The sequence below is a fragment of the Dendrobates tinctorius genome, unplaced genomic scaffold (assembly GCF_039654945.1).
Source record: "Dendrobates tinctorius isolate UK_male_01 unplaced genomic scaffold, ASM3965494v1 ptg000064l, whole genome shotgun sequence".
Taxonomy (NCBI): Eukaryota; Metazoa; Chordata; class Amphibia; order Anura; family Dendrobatidae; genus Dendrobates; species Dendrobates tinctorius.
In genome coordinates, this window is record NW_027361732.1 from 15,860,172 (window position 1) to 15,882,259 (window position 22,088).

A 22,088-nucleotide genomic window follows, 5' to 3' on the forward strand; every position below is an offset into this window, starting at 1 on the left:
TATCGCTTAGTGTGACAGGCCCTTTAATATGGAGATGTTATAATGGGGCAGACACAGAGGCATGCTTACTGTACACACCCCGACACAGATCCGATGGACGCATAGCCTAAATTCAGTTGCATATAGGAAGCGTTCCCATTTTTCTATAGAAGAACAGTCTTTTATAGGAACACAGATTCTTTGCTTCTGTCTATATACAGATAAATGACCCATATACAAAGCTAAAAATGAATAAAAACACTGTATCTAAGGACCGCGGACTGCTGTTTCTTTGGTCCAGTAAAGAGAAACGAAAACTCTTCCTTTTGACCCTTGTGATGTCTCACATGGTAGATCTGTGGCAGAAGTTTCAGTGATGGACGAGTTCAGCACACGAGACTGGGGAAGCTTCTGCAGCATTACTTCGATCTCAGCCAGCCTCAGTCAGATGTCTGCCACCTGTAAATCTCTATTTCTAATTAAATCAAATGATACAACAGACATTTTTCATGCAACAGCAATATATTTATGACATGTATCATAAATAACTGGAAAAAAAAAAAATATTATATAATATATATATATATACACACACTGCTAATGAAAACTCAGAAAAGCAACGCATGGCAACGATGACATCCAGTACAGCATTTATTAAGAATACTGCAACTAAATGCAAAGAAATAATGGCAAACATTATAACAACTGTAACATCTGCTATTCATCAAAGCAGTTTCACCAGAATTCTGCCATAAATTGCTTTGAAAATTTGCTAAATTGTGGAGCAACTCTGAGTTGCGCAAAAAGAATCATCAACTTTTGGTATTTTCACATCAGCTACTCCCAGCTCCGCCAAAATGGGTGGGTCCAGGGAGTTACACCAAAGCTTGTCTAATTCATGACGAGCTGTGGCGCTCCCTACTGCAGAAATCTCACGCCAGTCAGAGACTGGAAGTAAGATTTTTGGTGTTTCACACGCCACACGACTTGTCAGACGCCGCACATTTTTAAGAGGTGTGTGCCTCCTTCATGAATCAGGAGTGTCTGACTACTATGCCCCCGTATGAATCCAGACTTAGATGTCTAATTTATAGCATTAATAAACTGTAATAATATTTAACATCGCCTTCTTGGAATGCTATAAAAAAATAAAATTATTCTGATCTTGTGCTACTCACAGGCAGCAGCGGATACAGGAAGACTCATATTTGTCTAAGATTTATGAAAGCAGAAAAAACACCACTCCTGATAATAGCATCTGTCCGATATTGCATTTCAGCCGCAATAAATTGAGAAGGAATGAGCTGCAATACCAGACACATCCAAAAGATGGCGTTTTGTTGTTCTGGATCAGCTTCTTCCTGAAAGAGCACCACTCTAGTCCACAGGCTGTATATGGTATTACATTATGGTTCCATTCATTTCAGCTGCAATACCATACTTCACTCGTAGTGAAAAGTGGCACTGGATTTTGGGAAAAAGATAGTTTTTCTAATCTCGTGCAACCCATATGCTCATACCTGACAGGTAACAGCTTCTAATGCACACAAACATTGGAAATAAAGAGAGCTAATATCTGCTACTGCATAGATGACGTCTCACACAAAATAAAGTAAGCCAGATAGGTGAGCAAGTTCTACTGGATTTGAAGAACATGATGGATTTCATCCAAGCAAAGCGCCGCAGCTGCCTATGGCTTGTCTAGGATACTAAATTCCCTTACTATTATTACTACCTTCATGCAATTTTTGCAATTTATTGTTTACTTTTTTTATTTTAGGATATTTGTGTTTTGTTTTCCTTATCTAGGATTTACAGCTCAGATCTTGAAGTGTTTGGGGCTGAGCTTCAATACCACACTCCGCCCATAGACAGTGGAGATGTTATTTTGGGGAAAAAGCAGCCATGCTTTTCTACAGACCCCATTGTGGGATAGATCACTTACTAAGACTTGTGCTACAAGCTGCTTGATTTCTTAATTATTTTGCTTCAGCAGATAAGTCCATAAAACTTCTAGGTTTCATTATATATAGAAATAATATATTCTTCTTAATTAAAGTGGTTGTCCACTAACCCGATTAAGTTACTGGGTTTTCCATAAATGCATAAGGAAAATGCCACTAAAGAGCCCCATATCCCCTTTTCTGCCAAGTTTGATTTGTTTTATACCTTTCTGCTTTGCTTTCTGTCCCCAGCTCTGCTGTCATAGCGCTCGCTTCCTGTCCAGAATCCTCGGCTCCCTTAGGACTACATTTCCCATCATACCTTGTGCTGGGCTCCAAGCCAGAAGTGAGCACAGACCTGTAACTCCATCTCCCACTCCTCCCCCAGCTTCACAAACAGCCCCAGCACAACCTCCTGTACAGGACACTGCAGGCCATAGAAGTAATGCACAAAGCGCCATTACACCAGCAATGGCAAAGATTATCCCATACTCCCCCTCACTAACATGGATGTTGGGATGGATGGATATACATTACAGCAGTGTGTGTACATGTCTATATACTCTGCTGTATACATACAGATGCAGGGGAGAGCGGGCAGCATTTCCAGAAACTGAGTGAGCTCTGCTGAATGTAGCCCCACCCACCAAGGTTGCAAGCCCCGCCCACCCATCAGACTCCAGATCTCAGAACTGAGGGAGGATCTGAGGTGACAGCACTAGAAGCAGGAGGTTCTCAGCCACAGATCATGTGAGCATTACAGCAGGATTTGGCAATGGAAGGTATTTAGTGAAATGCTTATCTATGTAGTTAGTTTACATGTAAAGCAGTGGCCAACCCCTTTAATCATCAGTGCGGAGGTGACGGCAGAGAGACAAAGACTTCCAGTAGTACAGAAGACAGTCATGAAATCACAAGCAAATTCCCTTAACTGACCTTCAAATAAAGAAATCTAGAAAAAAAGGGATTTATTCACACCAAGCTCTCACACACAAAACTGAATCCTAGAAGCTTCCAAACATCCAGATAAAAAAATTGTCCCAATGAATCCAAGCCTTTTACTGGTCATTTAGTCTCTGACGTATGTTTCGGGCCTTCACATTTTCTAGCTTCCTTCTCTTGAAGACGGAGGCCCCGGTGGCCGCGTCACCAAGGGAAGTGATGGTTTTTTCTTTAAACTTGACTTTGGGCTCTTGTGCCACATCAGGTACAGAGACGGCAGGGTCATCGTACTCCACGTTCGGCAGCTCCAAATCCACATTATCACTATATGGAAAAAAGATCCAGTGGTCAATGCTAGTAATAAGAATTGTATTTCTATAGCACCAACATATTCCGCAGCACTGTAGTTTTAGAGGGGCTTGTACAGACAATAAAGACATTACAGACTAAGCCAAAAGGAGCGAAGGCCCTGCTCACAATCTATGGGGAAACAGGGGAGACACCAGAAGTAAGCAAGTAACTACACACAGGAATATCCATGGCTTACAATATACCACTGTCATTTTAGGAAAAGCTCCTTAACTTAAACATTGTTGCAGACCAAGAACACCCATTAATGACAACAGTGCTCCCTGATGGCAGTGGCTTCATTCAGTAGGATAATATGCCATGCCCAGAGTAACATCACAAAAGCATGGACTTGGCCTCGAAATGTCCAGATCTTAAAGAAAAGCTGTCACTGCATTTTTGCTACTCCATTTCAGAGCAGCATAATATAGGTGAAGAGACCTCGAGTCCAGTGATGTCACTTACCGGGCTGCTTGCTGGGATTTGTTCACCTGCTGCAGATCTACCATTTCTTTTAGCACTATATATTTCCACTCCCATCAATGATTGGCAGCTTTCTATGCATACTGTGCGTAAGCAGAAAGCTGCTAATCAGTGGAGTGGGTGGTGTTATTCAGAGCATATGAATATGCTTGACTACCTGGCAGCAGGATTACTAGTCCTCTAGTGATAATCTCCTGCTGATAATAGTGATTTTAACAAAACTACAGCAAGCATTGCAGTAAGTGACACATCTCTGGAATCAGGGTCTTTGTCTCTACATTAAGTGTAAAAACCAGGTGACTATTCCCTTTAATACAATTGATCACATGTGGATTGTACTAGAAAAACAAGACCAATACACGATGGTCCCACCGTGAAACTTACAGGACTGAAAGGATTTGCTGCAAACATATCTGATCAGATCTCACAAGTCTAGCAGAGTCCATGGCTGGAAAAATCAGCTCTGACTTGTCAGGCAACCATTATATTAATGTTATGGCTGATCCTTGTATTTCCATTTTCCTTCCATTATCCAAAATGCTGTTTGCTATTAGCAGAACTGAAGCAAGGAAATTACATGTGCTGCGGTTCAATATTTCCCTATAATCTGACAGCTCCTGCGACTGTCAGGACTGGGGAGCGTAACCCAAGTCATGACCTGTCATCACGCGAGTACTGCAGCAGGTACAGCAGAGAAACTACATGGAATCCATTTTTGTTAGCATGTACATTTTTTTTAAATCAGCTAAAGTTATTTTTCTTACCATAAGGCAGAGCACAAACCATGCAGAAATCTAGCTCCACTATAGAAATACAACCACCTCTACAGAAATGTTAACAATGGGCAGGCTCTACGTCTAGAGGCACCAAATCCTGCAGGTGAAATCTCAATGGAGGACACTGTGCTACAAGCTATTCTGCAGCAATAAAGAGGACTTGGTTATCAAGGACGTATTTCCCACTAGCACTTACTATGGGTCTTCCTCCTCTTGGACAGTCTCCCATGCTCCATACGGATTAGTCTTGGATGGCCTTGGAGCATCAGGTTTTGGAGCATGATTTTTTTTTTCTACAGCTTCCTCTTGTTTGGTTTCAGGATCAGATCCCTCGTCGCTCTCTGATTTAGACTCCTTTTTAGGCTATAACAGACAATTTGTATATAGTAATATTTAGTCACAACAATTCAATATAAAATTCAAAGGTTCCAAATTACATAAATAATATAAAATGTTATTTCTACTCTATCTTTTATGCATAATAGCCATCAAATTATATCCAAGGAGTAAAGGTGTCCATACTTATTTATTTTACTACTTATATAGGTCGATTATATTCCACAGCACGTTACGTACAATATCATCACTGTCCCCATTGGGGCTCACAATCTAAATCTCCTATCACTATGTCTCTGGAGTGTGGGAAGAAACTGAAGAACCCGGAAGAAACCCACACAGACACGGGGAGAACATTCAAACTCAGATGTTGTCATTTGTGGGATTTGAAGCCAGGACCCCAGCGCTGCAAGGCTATAGTGCTAACCACTGAGCCAGTGTCTTTACTTATTAAGGGAAACTCCTTCCTTTACCCCAAAAGAGGAAGGGATGGACATGTTAAGTTTAAGCATGTCAAATAATTTGTTTTCACAGGAGAAAAGTCATTGCCAGTGTTGTCCAGTAGGAGTCTATTCCCCTCTGCCCATTGAAAAATAGTGTGCATGCATGTGTATGGGAGAGTTGGGAAAAATAGTTGGCCAAACAAGCATTCTGCCAAGAGCCATCTAAGGTATAGGAGCACCTTAAAGGGAGTCTGTCACCAGGTTTTTGCCTGTGGGCACTGACCCTGATTCCAGCAATGTGTCACTGCTGAGCGGCTTGCTGTAATTTTGGTAAAATCACTTTTTTTTCTCTGATGCAGATCGGGCAGTTCTCTGAATGTATAACCCTACCCACACCAATGATAGGCAGCTTTCTGCCCATGCAGAGTGTACAAAGAGACCTGCAGTGTTGTGGGGTCATACAGGGCTCATGAATATACTTGGGTGCAGGTTTACTGGTCCTCTCTAGGGATATTCTTTTGCTAATAAAAATTTGACTTTATTAAAACTACAGCCAGCAGCCCAGTAAGTGGCACATAGCTTGAATCAGGGTAGCTCTCTACATTATGCTGATTAGGATGCAAAAACCTGGTGATGGAAATATCTCTTTAAAGGGAATCTATGTCATATATACAGGTTATGCCATAAATGTCAGATAGATGTGGGTCCTACCTCGACGCCCTGCACCTATATTGCGATGGGTGTTAATGCTGTATATGTGTGGTTCAATCCATTCACTTCTATGGGAGTACCAAAAATCGAAAAAATTATATACGACTATACAATTTATTCCATCTACAGAGAATGAGGAATGTACATTCTTGACAAGTCACTTCACGTGTCTGTGCACATATTGCAAGTAAACCTTCTGTAGTCTGACCATCAGCCACACTCTGTTCCTCTACATTCGGTAGAGTAGGAGCGTGTGATTACTAAGCTTTTTACAAAAAGATACTGGCATGATACAGTAGAGATTAAAAAGGAGCATCCGTGAGGAGAGCCCTGGAGTGACGCTTTCTAAAGGCCCCATTACACATAACGATGTCCCAGCGATCCCACCAACGATCCGACATGGATGGGATGGCTGGGACATCGTTAGACAGCCGCTCCAGCGATCAGGACCAGCAAGCAAGCTGGTTTCCAATGTAAACAGCGGGTATCCAAGAGCCGCACGGCTCTTAGATACCCGCTGTTTACATTGGAAACCAGAGTCCAGAACGCTGATCTCTCGCTGCCACACGCAGCGATGCGCGCTGGCCAGCGGGAGACCAACGATCAAAAAACGGCCCAGGATGATGGAACGCGATCAGCGATACCTGGCAGGGGAGCCGGTCGCTGATGCCTGTCACACACAGCGATATCGCTAGCGAGATCACTGTAGCGTCACAAAATCAGCGATCTCGCTGGCGATATCGCTGTGTGTGATGGGGCCTTTACTACAGTACTCCTTATCAGAACTACATAGTGACAAGCAGCACCCCTGGTAAGAAGGACCCAGGGAGCGAGGTCCTAAATAGAACAATAGAGAACAGTATACAAAGATAAGAGGGTGATTACCCTTACCCTGTAATTGATTTTAGGAGTCTGTGGAATTGCAAGAGTCTGTGTGGTGTCTTCGGATGGCGGAGACGTCTCAGAGCTAGAGTCTGTGCTTACATCGGGATTTGCATCTTCTGGGTCATCTGCTGTGGAGACATCTACAGCATCTGTGGAATCTTTCTTATCATCAGGGAGCAGATTGGGATCAGAGTCTTCTGGTTTGTCCCATCTGGATCCTGCTCACAAGAATCCACTGTTACTGAATGTAAATGTCAAGTAAGAGACAGGCTGTGATTACTATAAGGAGCACTTACGTCTAGTTTTAGAATTGTAGCAGTACATATAACCCTCTTCTGAGACTCCTTCCATCTCAGAGCTAGAGACTGTGCTTACTTCGGGATTTGCAGCCGTTTGCTCAGCTGCTGTGGAGACATCTATAGCATCTGTGGAATCTTTCTTATCATCAGGGAGCAGATTGGGATCAGAGTCTTCTGGTTTGACCCATCTGGATTCTGCTCACAAGAATCCACTGTTACTGAATGTAAATATCAAGACACAGGCTGTGATTACTATAAGATGCCCTTACCTCCAGTTTCAGAATTGTAGTAGTACGTATAACCTTCTTCTGACACTCCTTCCACCCATGCAGATTTGGATTCCTTTTAATAAGATACAAACACAGAATTAACCAGTCAAATAAATGAAGAATGACAGAAGACACAATGTGTTGTACATTAGTAGACCTCTGACAAAGCTGCACTTAGTGGCAGCATGAATACAGACTCATGATGAAGCAGCACTTAGTGGCAGCGTGAATACCGACCCATGATGAAGCAGCACTTAGTGGCAGCGTGAATACCGACCCATGATGAAGCAGCACTTAGTGGCAGCGTGAATACCGACCCATGATGAAGCAGCACTTAGTGGCAGCGTGAATACCGACCCATGATGAAGAAGCACTTAGTGGCAGCGTGAATACCGACCCATGATGAAGCAGCACTTAGTGGCAGCGTGAATACCAACTCATGATGAAGCAGCACTTAGTGGCAGCGTGAATACCGATCCCTGACGAAACTGCACTTAGTGGCAGCGTGAATACCAACCCCTGACGAAGCAGCACTTAGTGGCAGTGTGAATACCGAAAACTGACAAAGCTGCATTTAGTAGCAGCGTGAATACCGACCCCTGACGAAGCTGCTCTTAGTGGCAGTGTGAATACCGAAAACTGACAAAGCTGCATTTAGTGGCAGCGTGAATACCGACCCCTGACAAAGCTGCACTTAGTGGCAGTGTGAATACCGAAAACTGACAAAGCTGCATTTAGTGGCAGCGTGAATACCGACCCCTGACAAAGCTGCACTTAATGGCAGTGTGAATACCGAAAACTGACAAAGCTGCATTTAGTAGCAGCGTGAATACCGACCCCTGACGAAGCTGCCCTTAGTGGCAGCATGAATACCGACCCATGATGAAGCAGCACTTAGTGGCAGCGTGAATACCGAAAACTGACGAAGCTGCACTTAGTGGCAGTGTGAATACCGATCCCTGACGAAGCTGCACTTAGTGGTAGCGTGAATACCAACCCCTGACGAAGCAGCACTTAGTGGCAGTGTGAATACCGAAAACTGACGAAGCTGCATTTAGTGGAAGGGTGAATACCGACCGCTGATGAAGCTGCACTTAGTGGCAGTGTGAATACCAACCCCTGATGAAGCTGCACTTAGTGGCAGTGTGAATACCGAAAACTGACGAAGCTGCATTTAGTGGAAGGGTGAATACCGACTGCTGATGAAGCTGCATTTAGTGGCAGCGTGAATACCGACCGCTGATGAAGCTGCACTTAGTGGCAGCGTGAATACCGACCCCTGACGAAGCTGCACTCAGGGGCAGCGTAACAAATTGGCCATTTTCATCCCAGCAGCCCTGTGATCTTTTTCATCTGCCCTTAAGTTTTCTATCATGTGGTATTGCTTGTTGTTGTTAATCTCCATTCACATGGATTGTGTGTATTTTCTATATTTATTTTAGTGCAATTGTTGTCAGAACACATATTAGGAGTAGGTTAACTTCCATTTATATAGGTGGGCTGCAGTGTTTTTTTTATAGTTATACTAACTGAAGAGCCCGGCATTGCCCGGGCATAGTACCTAAAGGTACTGTCACACTAAGCGATGTACCAGCGATCCCAACCAGCGATATGACGCGGTCAGGATCGCTGGTACATCGCTAAGTGGTCGCTAGTGAGCTGCCACACAGGCAGATCTCACTAGCGACTTCGCTGGGGACGGGGGTCGCTACTTACCTGTCACACCAGGCGATCCTGCGTCCTCCCGCCCGGCTCCAAGCGTCGCTCGTCGTCACAGCAGGAAGCGCCGCAGGAAGCTGACGACGAGAAACAGTCCTGAACGTTCTCGCGCGATCAGCGATAACCAGCGGGGGAGCGGGTTGTAGGTAAGTATCAGACACAGCAATATCGCTAGCAATATCGCTATAACGTCACAAGTTATAGCGATATTGCTAGCGATATCGCTTAGTGTGACAGTACCTTAACTGTGGGTCCTGCTGTCTTCCTTAACATCCCCGCTCTCAGCCTCCGTCCCGTTCTATCCCTCCGCAGCCACGCTCTACATCCATGTCCCGGTGTCCCTCCACAACCCCGCTCACTTCTTCCACAGCCCCAGCGGCTCTTCGTCTCCACAGCCCTGCTCTCCCGCTCTCTCTCCACAGCCCCGTTCTCTTTCTTCACAGCCCTGCTCTCCCCGTCCACAACCCCGTTCTCTTCCTTCACAGCCCTGCTCTCCTGCTGTCTCCATCCACAGCCCCGTTCTCTTCCTTCACAGCCCTGCTACCCCAATCCACAGCCCCGTTCTCTTCCTTCACAGCCCTGCTACCCCCATCCACAGCCCCGTTCTCTTCCTTCACATCCCTGCTCTCCCGCTCTCTCCGTCCACGGCCCCGTTCTCTTCCTTCACATCCTAGCTCTTCTGCTCTCTCTGTCCACAGCCCCATTCTCTTCCTTCACAACCCTGCTCTCCCGCTCTCTTCATCCACAGCCCTGTTCTCTTCCTTCACATCCCTGCTCTCTCCGTCCACAGCCCCGTTCTCTTCCTTCACAGCCCTGCTCTCCCGCTCTCTCCCTCTACAGCCCCGCTCTCTTCCTTCACAGCCCTGCTCTCTCCCTCTACAGCCCCGCTGTCTTCCTTCCTCCACAGCCCCGCTCTCCATTCACCACACGCGGTGACACCGGGACCAGGAGAGAGAGGTGTGCAGATTGTTCGTTCGGCCGTAGTGGGTGGAGCTGCAGCACGTTATTGGGCGGCCTGCGGGGGGCGTGGCCTAGCGCAAGCGGCCGGAGCTAGAGCGGAGCTGCAGTGCGTGTGATTGGGCGGCCTGCATGGCCTAGCGCTGTAGTAGGCCGCAGAAGAGTCCGGGGACTAAATTTAGGCCGGGAAGCTGCAGGGGAGAAGGGGGATAGCGCAGTTGGCGACGGGGAGCGCCGACTGAGCCGGGACAGGGCTGGGAGGGTGCCGGCACTATTCGGCCCCTGTCCTGAAGACTGTCTTCCTCCACGGCCCCGCTCTCTGTGCACTGTCCTGCTGTATCCGTCCTCAGCCCTGCTCTCCAACCGCGTCCCACTCTGCTGCTTCATGATTGGTTGGTGATACACATTCAGATTTATATATAGAGATTATGGGAACAGGTTTCTGGTGTGTTTTTGTTTTTAATATAATTGTATTGCTATACATTTCAATAAATGTATTTTATTTTTGTCATTTCTAATACTGTGTGCGTAGGCTTAATGTAACGTGGTTAGTTTTCTTCTTTATCATACATTGTTGTTTTGCCACCCCTGTATACAGTGATTTTTTTGTGGTGCTAGTCATCTTTTTATCTCTTGTACGTGAATATATTCTGAATTTACGGCTGAGACTGCATCTTTTAAATTAACAACAATTTAAAAATGGGATGAAGTCAAGAAAACAATTCCAATTCCCTGGGCATAATGCAGATAAAGCTAATCTTTGACATTTTATTTTAGGCACTAAATCCTGCCAACACAGCATCTATTTCATGAATAAATTACGAATATGAAAAAAGAGACAAGTGATGTTTTGAGAAACAAGAGTTTGACAGATTTAATTTGACCTGGAGATAAGTGACTTATGGAACTATTTGTTCCAAATTTAAATGTCTTCTGGAACCACTGTTTTTGGACGCGTGGAATTGTGGGCGTGTTATAGTGACAACACCACTCCCGCTGCGCGAAGATTTCAGACGCAGAGGGAGAATGGAGTATCAGCTGACGCTCCCTCCGCCATCATTACTTTAAACTATATCAGCATCTAGGATGACCAACAGTTGAAAATGTGGTGCCGAGCAGGAGGGGCAGTGCTGACAACTGCACCCTCAACTCACAGGCCCCATAGCGGCTGGGTGGTCTGCACCATTGGCGGTATGCCACTACCAGTAGGACTGCAGCAGGTGAAATATAGCATTACACGATTCTTATCTAAATCAAATGGCAATTTGTGCTGTGAAATCTGGTGACAGATCCACATCAGGTATGCAGGGATTACCTTTTCATTCTTGTCTGTGTTCTCGCGAAATCCCTCCGGCTCTTCCCACTGAGATTCTGAAAGACAAAGAATATGTGATGTATTGCTTATCCCAGCCCACCCCTCTTCAAAATAAAACAATAAAAAAGTCAAATATCATGCCTATGAGTAATGGTGGATGACCAAGCTTTCTTCATCACATATATGGACCTACCTACCAATATGGCAGTAACTGTAGCCCTAAATAACCAACATAAGGGGGTTATACCAAGATCTGTGTATAATTTATGGGTGGTATAATAATTTTTATCTATTCACATTTGTAGATTGTGAGCCCTCGCGGGCAGGGTCCTCTCTCATCCTGTACCCGTCGTGAATTGTATTGTTTAAGATTACTGTACTTGTATGTATTATGTATACCCCTCCTCACATGTAAAGCGCCATGGAATAAATGGCGCTATAATAATAATAATACGTAAAATAGTCAATAAAAAATACACTTTTCAACAGAAAGTGAAAATCTGATGTTGCTGAAGTGATGGGAGAAAAACATGACTGAAATTAAATATAATTTATTATAAAGTGAGCTCCACCAATGCAGAATCGCGTCCGAGTCCTTTGTTGGCCTTGGATTCATTCTTACACTAGAATAGGACTAGGTGTCATTGGGCCTCTTAGTGTGACTTTGCAGAAAAACACTGTGAAAATTCATACATAAAAACACACACAAATACCTCGTGTCAATAAATTGTAGAAATAAGGGTACCCTTCTGGAGAGACGGATTTTGTCCACTGCCTCTTAGCGTGGTGCTTTTCTACAGCTTCTATGTCCATCTTTTTCTGATCATCCCGTGTCCTCCTCTCTTCTATGCTCAGAACTATGGGAGCCAGCGGCGCTAAAAGAAAAATAAGTCATATTGGGATTTCATAGATGAAGGGGCAGTACAATATAATGTCAACGTCCAACTTAAATTATTATGTGGAAAACACAGCATTACACAAAATATTTCCTAATTTTTATGTTATCTTACTTGCAGTAAAAAATAAATCAAATGGATAGGAAAGACTTTTGAACAAAAACATTAAAAATCAAAGAAAATCAGGTTGGAAAGGAGAAAGAATAAAAAGTACAAAACGAGTGAGACCACCGTGTCATGACATTTTTTGAAGTACCGTAGGTCATGAAGTATGTGATCTTAGGCTAGTTTCACACTAGCGTTTATTCGACGCAGCGCACGGCGCCGCTAAGCCCCGCCCCCTGCCGACTCCCTGCCCGCCCCATCCGGTCATCGCTGCCTACTATCGCACATGGACGCTTGCGATCTGCGCACCCTATCTTTAGCATAGGGTGCGCAGATCGTGCGCTGGCAGGATTTTGGCGTGCACTGCGCACTTTTGAAGGTGCACCCGTGCGCGCCGAACGCAGCATGTTGCATTTCGGAGCGCACGGCGCCGTGTCGAATAAACGCTAGTGTGAAACTAGCCTAAGATGGATGCTGGTGGAGGAGGTACGAGATAAAGATGCACAACAGGAAGCAGACTGGATTTTTAGACGGAATACAAAAGGCTTAAATAAAACCAGAATGCATTTTCGTAAAATTTTACGGCCGGCATTAGAAAAAATTGCCACGGAATGAGAAACCATAGCGTTTACTCCAGAACTAGTGATTACAGGCCGCGTCCTTCTCTGCTCGCATACAATACAGCTGCAGTGGAGGTGCATTATAGTTACATGTAGTGGTATAACGCTATCTGGATCCCAGAATTAATTATTTTTTTTAATACATGTAATTTAAAAGCTTTTCAAACCTTTTATTTCTCAATGCATAAGAAAGCCAAATAATAATAAAAAAAACAAACAAACAAAAAAAAGAAACAGTTTTTTCGCACAAACGCTTGGACTTTACCTGGTTGTTCCCCTTCAAGCCTCTTCAGGTCTTCTTCATAAGCCTTCAGCGCAGCTTCCTCCATTGCAGCAAACTCCTTTGCCTTTTTTTCATCTGCTTTAGCTTTGGCCACACTTTTTTGCTTAATCTAAGCCAGAATGGATGTTTAGTACACAGTATTTGATTACCAAGAAGACTTTGTCTATTACAATCACTAGTAAAATCATTTGAAATCTAGGGAAAAAATTTCTTCAACTGTGTTATGTTGAAGCCAATTTCTGTTTTTTGTGCTTTTGCTTTTCCTCCCCTTATTCCAAGTGCCATAACTTGCATATTTCTCCATCAACATAGTGGTCTGAGGGTTTGGTATCTTGCAGGGAAAGTTGTATGTTTCAATGACATCATTCACTTTAACATATAGGCTGTGTGCCCACGTTGCGTTTTTTTAAGCGTTTCCGCAGCGTTTGTGCCGGCCCAGACGTTGCAGAAACGCTTAAAAGAAGCTTCACATTAAATTGCATGCGTTTTTGGCTTCTTGGGCCAATGCATGCGTTTTTAAACGCTCAGGAAACGCTTAGCGGCTAAAAATGCAGCATGCTCATTCATTTCCGGATTGCTGAGCGTTTTTAGCCTTTTCCAATGTTCCCAGAAAACGCGCGTCAAAAACGTGCGTCTTTTGTGCAAAAAACACGCAAGAAATGCGCGGAAATAAAACGCGCGTTTTCTGGGAAGGGGATCAGTTTCCTGAGTGTTTAGAAACGCTAACGTGGGCACATAGCCTCAATGTACTGGAACATGGGTAAGACATTAAAAATCGAGTGAAATGCGTGTCGTGTCAAAATTGACCCAACATGATTCTGAAGATCAGTACGGTTATGGCCATACCACTTATACAATATTATTTTCTAAAAATATTTCTGTTTTTTTCACAAGAAATTATGAAACCCATTTTGGGGCATACATGATATTTTAATCACATTCTTTGCAAAGGTGCAGAAATCAAGAAAAGTCAACTCTAGCGTTTCAACATACTGTATGTGTAAAATCATTTAATATTTTGATAGATAGGACTTTTATGGATTCAGAAACACCAAATATGCAGTTTTATTATTTTCAAGGGATTGGAAAACAAAGAAAAGGTTTTTTTTAAAAAAATGTTTTTTTAAAGGGAACCTGTCGTGTCCCCAAACGCTGATAATCTGAAGATATGGGGTTAATCTGCAAGTTTATAGAATTCTAAAGCTGTGCTGCCACAATAGTGAAAGCCTGGCTACCAGGAGGAAATTAACTTTACTCCTCCAGTCAGCCTCCGGCTTTCAGTCGTAGAGGCGTAACTTCAGTCACTGCTCAGTACGTAGTTCGCGGCGGATGTAACCCCGACCTAGCACTTACTGACAGCCGGCTCAGAACTGATGCACTGCTAAGCTGGCTGTCAGTCAACGTGCACAGACATGCTTACTGCCATTGCTCACTGTGTACTGAGTGTTGTTTGAATTGTGCCTCTATGATTGAAAGCCGGAGGCCTGCTAGGAGGAATAAAGTCATTTTCTCCAGGTAGCGGAGCTTTCAGTGAGGAGGCCGCACAGCTTTAGAATGCCTGAGCAAATGTACCCTTAGTTTTATTCGGGAATCTTACTGATGTTTTACAGAGAATTGTCTTCATGATGAAAAATGTTTAAGGGGATCACCTCCTACTTTAGATGTAGTCCATTTACAGCATTAAGACCAGTTTGGTGTCCTTAGTAACAAACACCTCCCAAGGCTTTTTCTTGGACAGATCTATTCTTACTTTAAGCAGTTTACCTCACTGATTTTCTTGGTAACATTTTCTTTATGGTTTTTTCCTCTTTCATGGAATTCAATACTCTACAAAACAAAAGACAGAAAACAGGAGTCATTAAAAAGTAAAAAAAATATATATTCTACTGTGAGATCACACCATTGAGGTTATTGTGTAAGCATTAACCAGCAGCAGTCGGTGGGGTCCTGCTAGCTTCTCCCGGTCTAGTCTGCTGTCCCATATCCTAGTCATCATAATGGCACCATTTGATTGTGTGATATAAACCCTTACTGACACAAGCATTCTTATACGAGGGCTTCCCACTAAATCATAGACAGCCGAATCGGATTACATGGTTTCTATAATCTTTATTTCAACAACGTTTTTCCTATGTGGTTGAGACATAACTATGTCCTAAATCACGGATTATGCTAGTATAACCATACGTCTCTGAGGGCCTATTACTCCTACAAGAGATGGAACTAGGGGCTGGATTGATGGACAACAACATGTCAATTAGTTTGATTATTTGCAAACTAATCCCCTGGAAAACAAATCCCCATTTTCACCATACCCTAAAAATACAGAAAAAAAATATACACACATAAAATATCAAATTCATACACATTATTATTAATATTTATTTAAAAAGCACCATTGGTTCCATGGTGCTGTACATGAGAAGGGGTTACATACAAATTACAGATATCACTTACAGTAAACAAACTAACAATCACAGACTGATACAGAGGTGAGAGAGGACCCTGCCCTTTCAGGCTTACATGCTACAGGATGGTGGGGAAGGAGACAGTAGGTTGGGGGGGGTTACATGAATAAATATATATTGTATTGCGTTGATCCAGGGAGCTAGTCTGACTGCCGTATGTGGAGTCGGGAAGGAATTTTTTTCCCCAATGTGAAGCTTACTGTTTGGGTTTTTTTTTTTTTTTGCCTTCCTCTGGATCAACATGTTAGGGAAGGTTAGGATAGAATATGGGTTGAACTAGATGGACTTTAACTATGTTACTATGTAAACTGAGATCTTATGATTAAAAAGTACAATAATAATCATAATATCACAATTTATAAAGTAAAAGAACAGAATAATCCAGCTCACCGCACTGCCTTGCTGGTAGGATCCAAATCCTGCGCACAGATTTGACTAGGCAGTCAATCAATAGTAGAAAAAAGGGAAGAAAGTTCCAGCGCAAGGAATGGAAAATTAAAAATTCATTTTATTGTGCCAATGCATATTAAAATTCCAGCAGGTACAGCATATCAGTCGGATGACTGCAGAACAACGCGTTTCGACGCCTCAGGTCTTAAACATGATTAAGACCTGAGGCGTCGAAACGCGTTGTTCTGCAGTCATCCGACTGATATGCTGTACCTGCTGGAATTTTAATATGCATTGGCACAATAAAATGGATTTTTAATTTTCCATTCCTTGCGCTGGAACTTTCTTCCCTTTTTTCTATCACAATTTATAGTTGCAATTTGGACGTTTTTAATTTGCTGACATAAAGATTATAGAATCATTTATCGGCTGGAGAAATCAATGCTTCGCTATTATCCACATATCACAATAAGCAACAGTCAAAATGAGGGTAACCTAGCTATTTTCCTTTAATTTCCCACCTAATGCATTTATCACCTACCCAGAGGATGTATCCTTAGTGTTTAGCACCAGGGCCATCATGAGAATATTGGTCCACAAGTGAACTGTTCTCCCTCACCCACAGGCCCGGCGATCATACGCAGGATAGACGATAAATGGATTTGATTGGGAAACCCTTTAAATGGTGACATTCATCAGTATAAACTTACTGGCTTATTGTCTGCAATCCAACACTTGCAATAGGTACAGAACTTCTTGGGTTGTGATTTCCAGTAGTCAGCCCTGCAGGGACAGAGAGGTTAGGAGAAGCACTCAGCACTGAGGCGGGCAGAGGCAGGGCTGGCCTGGTGGTCAGCTGACATTTACATATATACTGTAGCTGCACAGTTTTATGGGGGCCGATATACTCATAACAGGAGGTCTTCAATTACAGCACCATATTCTAAGTGAAAGATCCACCCTTATTTCATTGATTAGCAATTAAAAAAACAACTTACACTGCAGCAGAACACAAATCAGTGGTGTCGCATATATTGACCCCGAGGGTACTTCAACTGCAATAAGAAAGTTGCAAAAAGTCCAACCACGTCACATTTTTTGCAACATGCTTTTCACAGCATCCTCAGGGTCGCAATGTGACTATTAAAGGGGTTATTTGGTCTAAGGGCCCCGTCACACATAGCGACTCACCAGCGATCCCGACAACGATATCAACATGTCAGGATCGCTGGTGAGTCGCTACATGATCGCTGGGGAGCTGTCAAACAGACAGCTTCACCAGCGATCAGGACCAGCGACGCCAAGCGCCCGGCGTCGCTGTGTACTTTAGTTACCAGCGCGCTCATGCAAGGAGCTGGTAACTAAGGTACCCAGAGGGTTTCTAAGCACTGCGCTGTGCTTAGAAACCCTCTGTGTACCTTAGTTACCAGCGTGCTGATGCAGGGAGCTGGTAACTAAGGTACACATCGGGTTTCTAAGGGACGTGTGTCACTTAGAAACCCGATGTGTACCTTAGTTACCAGCTCCCTGCATCAGCACTCTGGTAACTAAGGTACACAGAGGGTTTCTAAGCACAGCGCAGTGCTTAGAAACCCTGCGTTTACCTTAGTTACCAGCTGATCGCTGGTCTCCCACCTGCCACACGCAGCGATGCGTGCTGGCCAGCGGGAGACCAGCGACCAAAAAAAATGTCCAGGGCTTTCCTACAGCGTTCAGCGATACCGGCAGGGGGGCCGGTTGCTGATCACGGTCACACACAGCGATCTCGCTGGTGAGATCGCTGTTACGTCACAAAACTTGTGACTCAGCAGGCCGGGCTGGTATCACACATGCGAGGAATACGGCCGAGTCTCACATGTTAATACCCGGCGCTGGCATGCAGGAGCGGAGTGTGCGGCTCCATGTATTTCTATGCGGCTGCACACTCCAATCCGAGTGCCGGGTATTAACATACGAGACATGGCCGTATTCCTCGCATGTGTGATACCGGCCTTAAGCTACAAATCTGCAGTCACTTTATGAGCTGCAGACTTGTGAATCTTCACATCGTGCACACTGCAAGTTGTTAGGACTCTCCGGGGCCGGGCACCTGACCTCAAGTAGGTGATTTGCATACATGCGGTCACATGCCAACTAGATGGGAGCGGCCTCACTCCATACCAGTGTATTGAGCAAGGACGGACACAGTCTAGTCGGAATGTGCTCTGAAGTATGCAAATTGAATGCTTGCGGTAAGGCTGTGTGCGCACACGGAGTATTTGCTTGCAGAAATTTCTGCAAGGTTTTTGCATCTCTTGGCATGAAAATCGTTGCGGAAAAATCCACAGTGTCTTTGGTATGTATTTTTCCTGTGCGTTCAATGGGTCAGAAAGGCAGGCAAAAACGCACAAAGAATTGACATGATGTGGATTTAAACGCACAGCAAATCCTGAAAAGAAGAAATACTGATCATGTGCACAACACTTCAGGATTCTCATTGACTTTGCTTTTTTTGCACAATTCCACGCAGAAAAAATAAAAAGCATCAAAAACGCACCGTGTGCACACAGCCTAACACAACCAGCACTGGAGAATCTTCACAGTGTGAGGAATCACAGGTCTGCAGTCACCAAGAGTTAGTGCAGACTTGTAGCTTAAGACTGGACAACCCCATCAACTTGTATTGCACTGAGATTTAGCAGCAATACCTAGGAAACGTTGGCCAAGTGACTTTCCATAAGGCTGAAGCAATAGTCTTATGGAAATTAACTGCACATGAGCTGAACCCTTTCCAATGGAAGCAGGGTCCGGTTAGGAATTTCTGCAGTTCACATCCACAGCAGCAGGAGAACTATGGCATACGCTGAACCTCTCCGACAATGGCCTTTAATGAGACCATATTTTCTGCCACAGATTTTCAGTTTCATCTTATATTATACAAACTGGCCATTATTTTTTCTCTTTTGGTGAGACGATCGCCCGCTCCCCCCCCCCCCCCCCATAAATCCACTTTTCATACAAATTCGGTTGCTTGTCTCAAAGGCTTCACTGCGTTGGGTCATTAAGCCATGAACGTCTTGTGCTGTGAGAACGCCTACAACTTTAATATGGTAACCAGACAAAAGACCTCCGAAGAAGAACAATCATACAGAACACCACTTACATGCTGGTTTGCTTGAATTTTCTCCTGGGAAAAAAAAAATGAGACGATAAAACACAGAAACTAAAAGGCTTGGCATTAAGACAGGCGGGCTGGGAGAGAGCCGTAGAACTGCGGTCTGATCATTTGGATGACTATATATTTTTCCATGATTAGAGGGATTTTCCATTCTCCGCTTTCTGCTGCCCGTAGGCTTGCACAAGGTAAAACTAATCCCATCAGCCTTAGGCCGCATTCACACATCCGAAGACATACCATTAATCACGTACCGGTAAGGAGTATCTAGACCCGAACTTCCCAGCCTCATATATATGGAGACTCAAAGCCGTCCACGAATCATGGATGTGTGAATGTAGCCTAATGCCCCTCCCCAGGTCCACCAATGCCTCTCTGACGCTGCAGCCTGGCAGCAAAAACAAAAGCAGATGCTGGACCTGGAGAGGGTGCGTAAGGCGAATTCTGCCATTTTTAGATAGTGCTACCCTATGGGCAGAAGAAAACCCCTTTAAGTTTCTACAATCTTTGGTCTCGGGGAGAAAAAAAATTAGCTGCACTCAACGCTGCCCCCATCATTGGTGGCAGGCTGCAGCACTGACATCACGACTACTAAATGTAACCGATGCAGCCAATCCCTGGGCTTAGCAGTCACTGTGTTGTGGATGGCACTAGCCCACTGATTGGCTGCAGCGGTGCTTGAGTTATAGGACTTTATTTTACCCCCCCAGTGGGTGAATTTGCTGCACATCTCCTCCTGTGCAACCATAGTGAAGACCTGCAGCACTGTCACCTCCTGAGCTGGGCCTGCCACACAGAGGAGACCCCCAGACAGCACAATGGTGACCTTCTAGGAGGCTGCACTGGGGGGTCCCGAGCCGCCTCTACTGCTCAGGTACAACAATCACCCCCATCTGCTGAACCGCGCAACTTACACTACAACTCCCAGCATGCACACACAGCTGTAACCAGGGACATACCAGAAGCAGCGCCGTGTGCACAACTCGCCCGTCTAACATCGAAGCAGCCGATAAGGCGGCAGCAGATAAGACTACGGAAGCCGATACATGACACAGCAGCGCCGAGTACGGCGGCTCAGGAGGCTCACCCCGCGGCGCCTCTCTCGCCTTCGCCTCCCTCCCAGTCTAGTGGGCGGAGAGACAGCAAACTTGTCCAGAGAGCAGTGCAAACAAGTCCAGAGGCGCTGAGACAGTGTCCCGCAGCCCGGGCACGGCAGGAGCGGCCGCCCGGGACCGGAGCTCAGGTGAGTCTCTAGAGACTGCTCCTTGTTTACTTAGTTGTTTGCAGTTTTTTTTTTTTCCATTTTCACTTTCTATTTATTTTTTCTGACTCGTAATCACGTGTTGTGCGGAGAGCATTCATGTGACAGACGGCACCGGGCTGCACGGTGACACCAACCACTGGCGGAGGCTCTCACTTTCCCGCGGTGACAGCAGCCTGGTGATGGTGAGAGGACCGTGTGACGCTGTCACCAACGGCCACGGGTGACGGCACTGCCTGTGTGTGTGGTTGGGGGGGGTTGTGTGTGTGTGTGTGTGTGTGTGTGTGGTTGGGGGGGGGTTCTGTGCGCGTGTGTGTGGGTTCTGTGCGTGTGTGGTTGGGGGGGTTCTGTGTGCGTGTGTGGTTGGGGGGGGGGGTTCTGTGCGCGTGTGTGTGGGTTCTGTGCGTGTGTGGTTGGGGGGGTTCTGTGTGCGTGTGTGTGGTTGGGGGTGGTTCTGTGCGCGTGTGTGTGTGTGTGTGTGTGTGTGTGTGGGTTCTGTGCGTGTGTGTGGGTTCTGTGTGTGTGTGGTTGGGGGGGGGTTCTGTGTGTGTGGTTGGGGGGGGTTCTGTGTGTGTGGTTGGGGGGGTTCTCTGTGTGGTTGGGGGGGTTCTGTGTGTGCGGTTGGGGGGGTTCTGTGTGTGTGGTTGGGGGGGTTCTGTGCGCGTGTGCGTGTGTGGTTGGGGGGGTTGTGTGTGTGTGTGGTTGGGGGGGTTCTGTGTGTGTGTGTGTGTGGTTGGGGGGGTTCTCTGTGTGGTTGGGGGGGTTCCTGTGTGTGGTTGGGGGGGGTCCTGTGTGTGGTTGGGGGGGTCCTGTGTGCGTGTGTGTGGTTGGGGGGGGTCCTGTGTGCGTGTGTGTGGTTGGGGGGGGTTCTGTGTGCGTGTGTGGTTGGGGGGGGTTCTGTGCGCGTGTGTGGGTTCTGTGCGTGTGTGGTTGGGGGGGTTCTGTGTGCGTGTGTGTGGTTGGGGGGGGTTCTGTGTGGTTGGGGGGGTTCTGTGCGTGTGTGTGGTTGGGGGGGTTCTGTGCGTGTGTGGTTGGGGGGGTTCTGTGCGTGTGTGGTTGGGGGGGTTCTGTGCGTGTGTGGTTGGGGGGGGTTCTGTGCGTGTGTGGTTGGGGGGGTTCTGTGCGTGTGTGGTTGGGGGGGTTCTGTGCGTGTGTGGTTGGGGGGGTTCTGTGCGTGTGTGGTTGGGGGGGTTCTCTGTGTGGTTGGGGGGGTTCTGTGTGCGTGTGTGTGGTTGGGGGGGGTTCTGTGTGCGGTTGGGGGGGTTCTGTGTGCGTGTGCGTGTGTGTGGTTGGGGGGGGTTCTGTGCGCGTGTGTGGGTTCTGTGTGTGTGTGGTTGGGGGGGTTGTGTGTGTGTGTGGTTGGGGGGGTTCTGTGTGTGTGGTTGGGGGGGTTCTGTGTGCGGTTGGGGGGGTTCTGTGTGCGGTTGGGGGGTTCTGTGTGCGGTTGGGGGGTTCTGTGTGCGGTTGGGGGGGTTCTGTGTGCGTGTGTGGTTGGGGGGGGTCCTG

At 45.7% G+C, this 22,088-nt stretch overlaps 2 protein-coding genes across 6 annotated transcripts in view; one reads left to right on the forward strand and one right to left on the reverse strand.

Annotated features, from left to right (window-relative positions):
* Positions 1–617: 617 nt before the first annotated feature.
* WBP4 (WW domain binding protein 4) lies at positions 618–20,428 on the reverse strand. Of its 3 annotated transcripts, none has more exons than XM_073580337.1 (12): positions 20,409–20,428; positions 19,310–19,333; positions 16,878–16,950; positions 15,074–15,136; positions 13,292–13,418; positions 12,119–12,280; positions 11,406–11,461; positions 7,415–7,487; positions 7,143–7,340; positions 6,853–7,064; positions 4,668–4,834; positions 618–3,188 (listed from the first exon to the last, which is right to left on the reverse strand). In XM_073580337.1, coding segments are annotated over exons 2-12 (1,341 nt in total). In that variant the 5' UTR covers positions 19,312–19,333; positions 20,409–20,428; the 3' UTR covers positions 618–2,980. The 3 variants fall into 3 exon arrangements, with proteins under 3 accessions (XP_073436438.1, XP_073436437.1, XP_073436436.1); XM_073580336.1 differs by having other exon boundaries at positions 20,281–20,417; XM_073580335.1 differs by lacking the exon at positions 20,409–20,428 and adding an exon at positions 20,236–20,267.
* Positions 20,177–22,088, forward strand: part of ELF1 (E74 like ETS transcription factor 1) — a 186,183-nt gene continuing 184,271 nt past the window's right edge. The window contains exon 1 of one of the 3 annotated variants that reach the window (XM_073580331.1): positions 20,177–20,195. The gene's annotated coding sequence lies outside the window, so the exon portion shown is untranslated. Of the gene's footprint in view, positions 20,196–20,425; positions 20,565–22,088 lie in introns of those variants that run through there. The other 2 variants (XM_073580329.1, XM_073580332.1) reach the window with 2 other exon arrangements.

Coding starts and splice junctions, on each gene's coding strand:
- WBP4 (XM_073580335.1), bottom strand. Junction 12,281..13,291: donor GCTTGAAGGGGAACAACCAG/GTAAAGTCCAAG, acceptor TTTTTCTTTTAG/CGCCGCTGGCTCCCATAGTT. Junction 7,065..7,142: donor CTACAATTCTAAAACTAGAC/GTAAGTGCTCCT, acceptor TCTTGTGAGCAG/GATCCAGATGGGACAAACCA.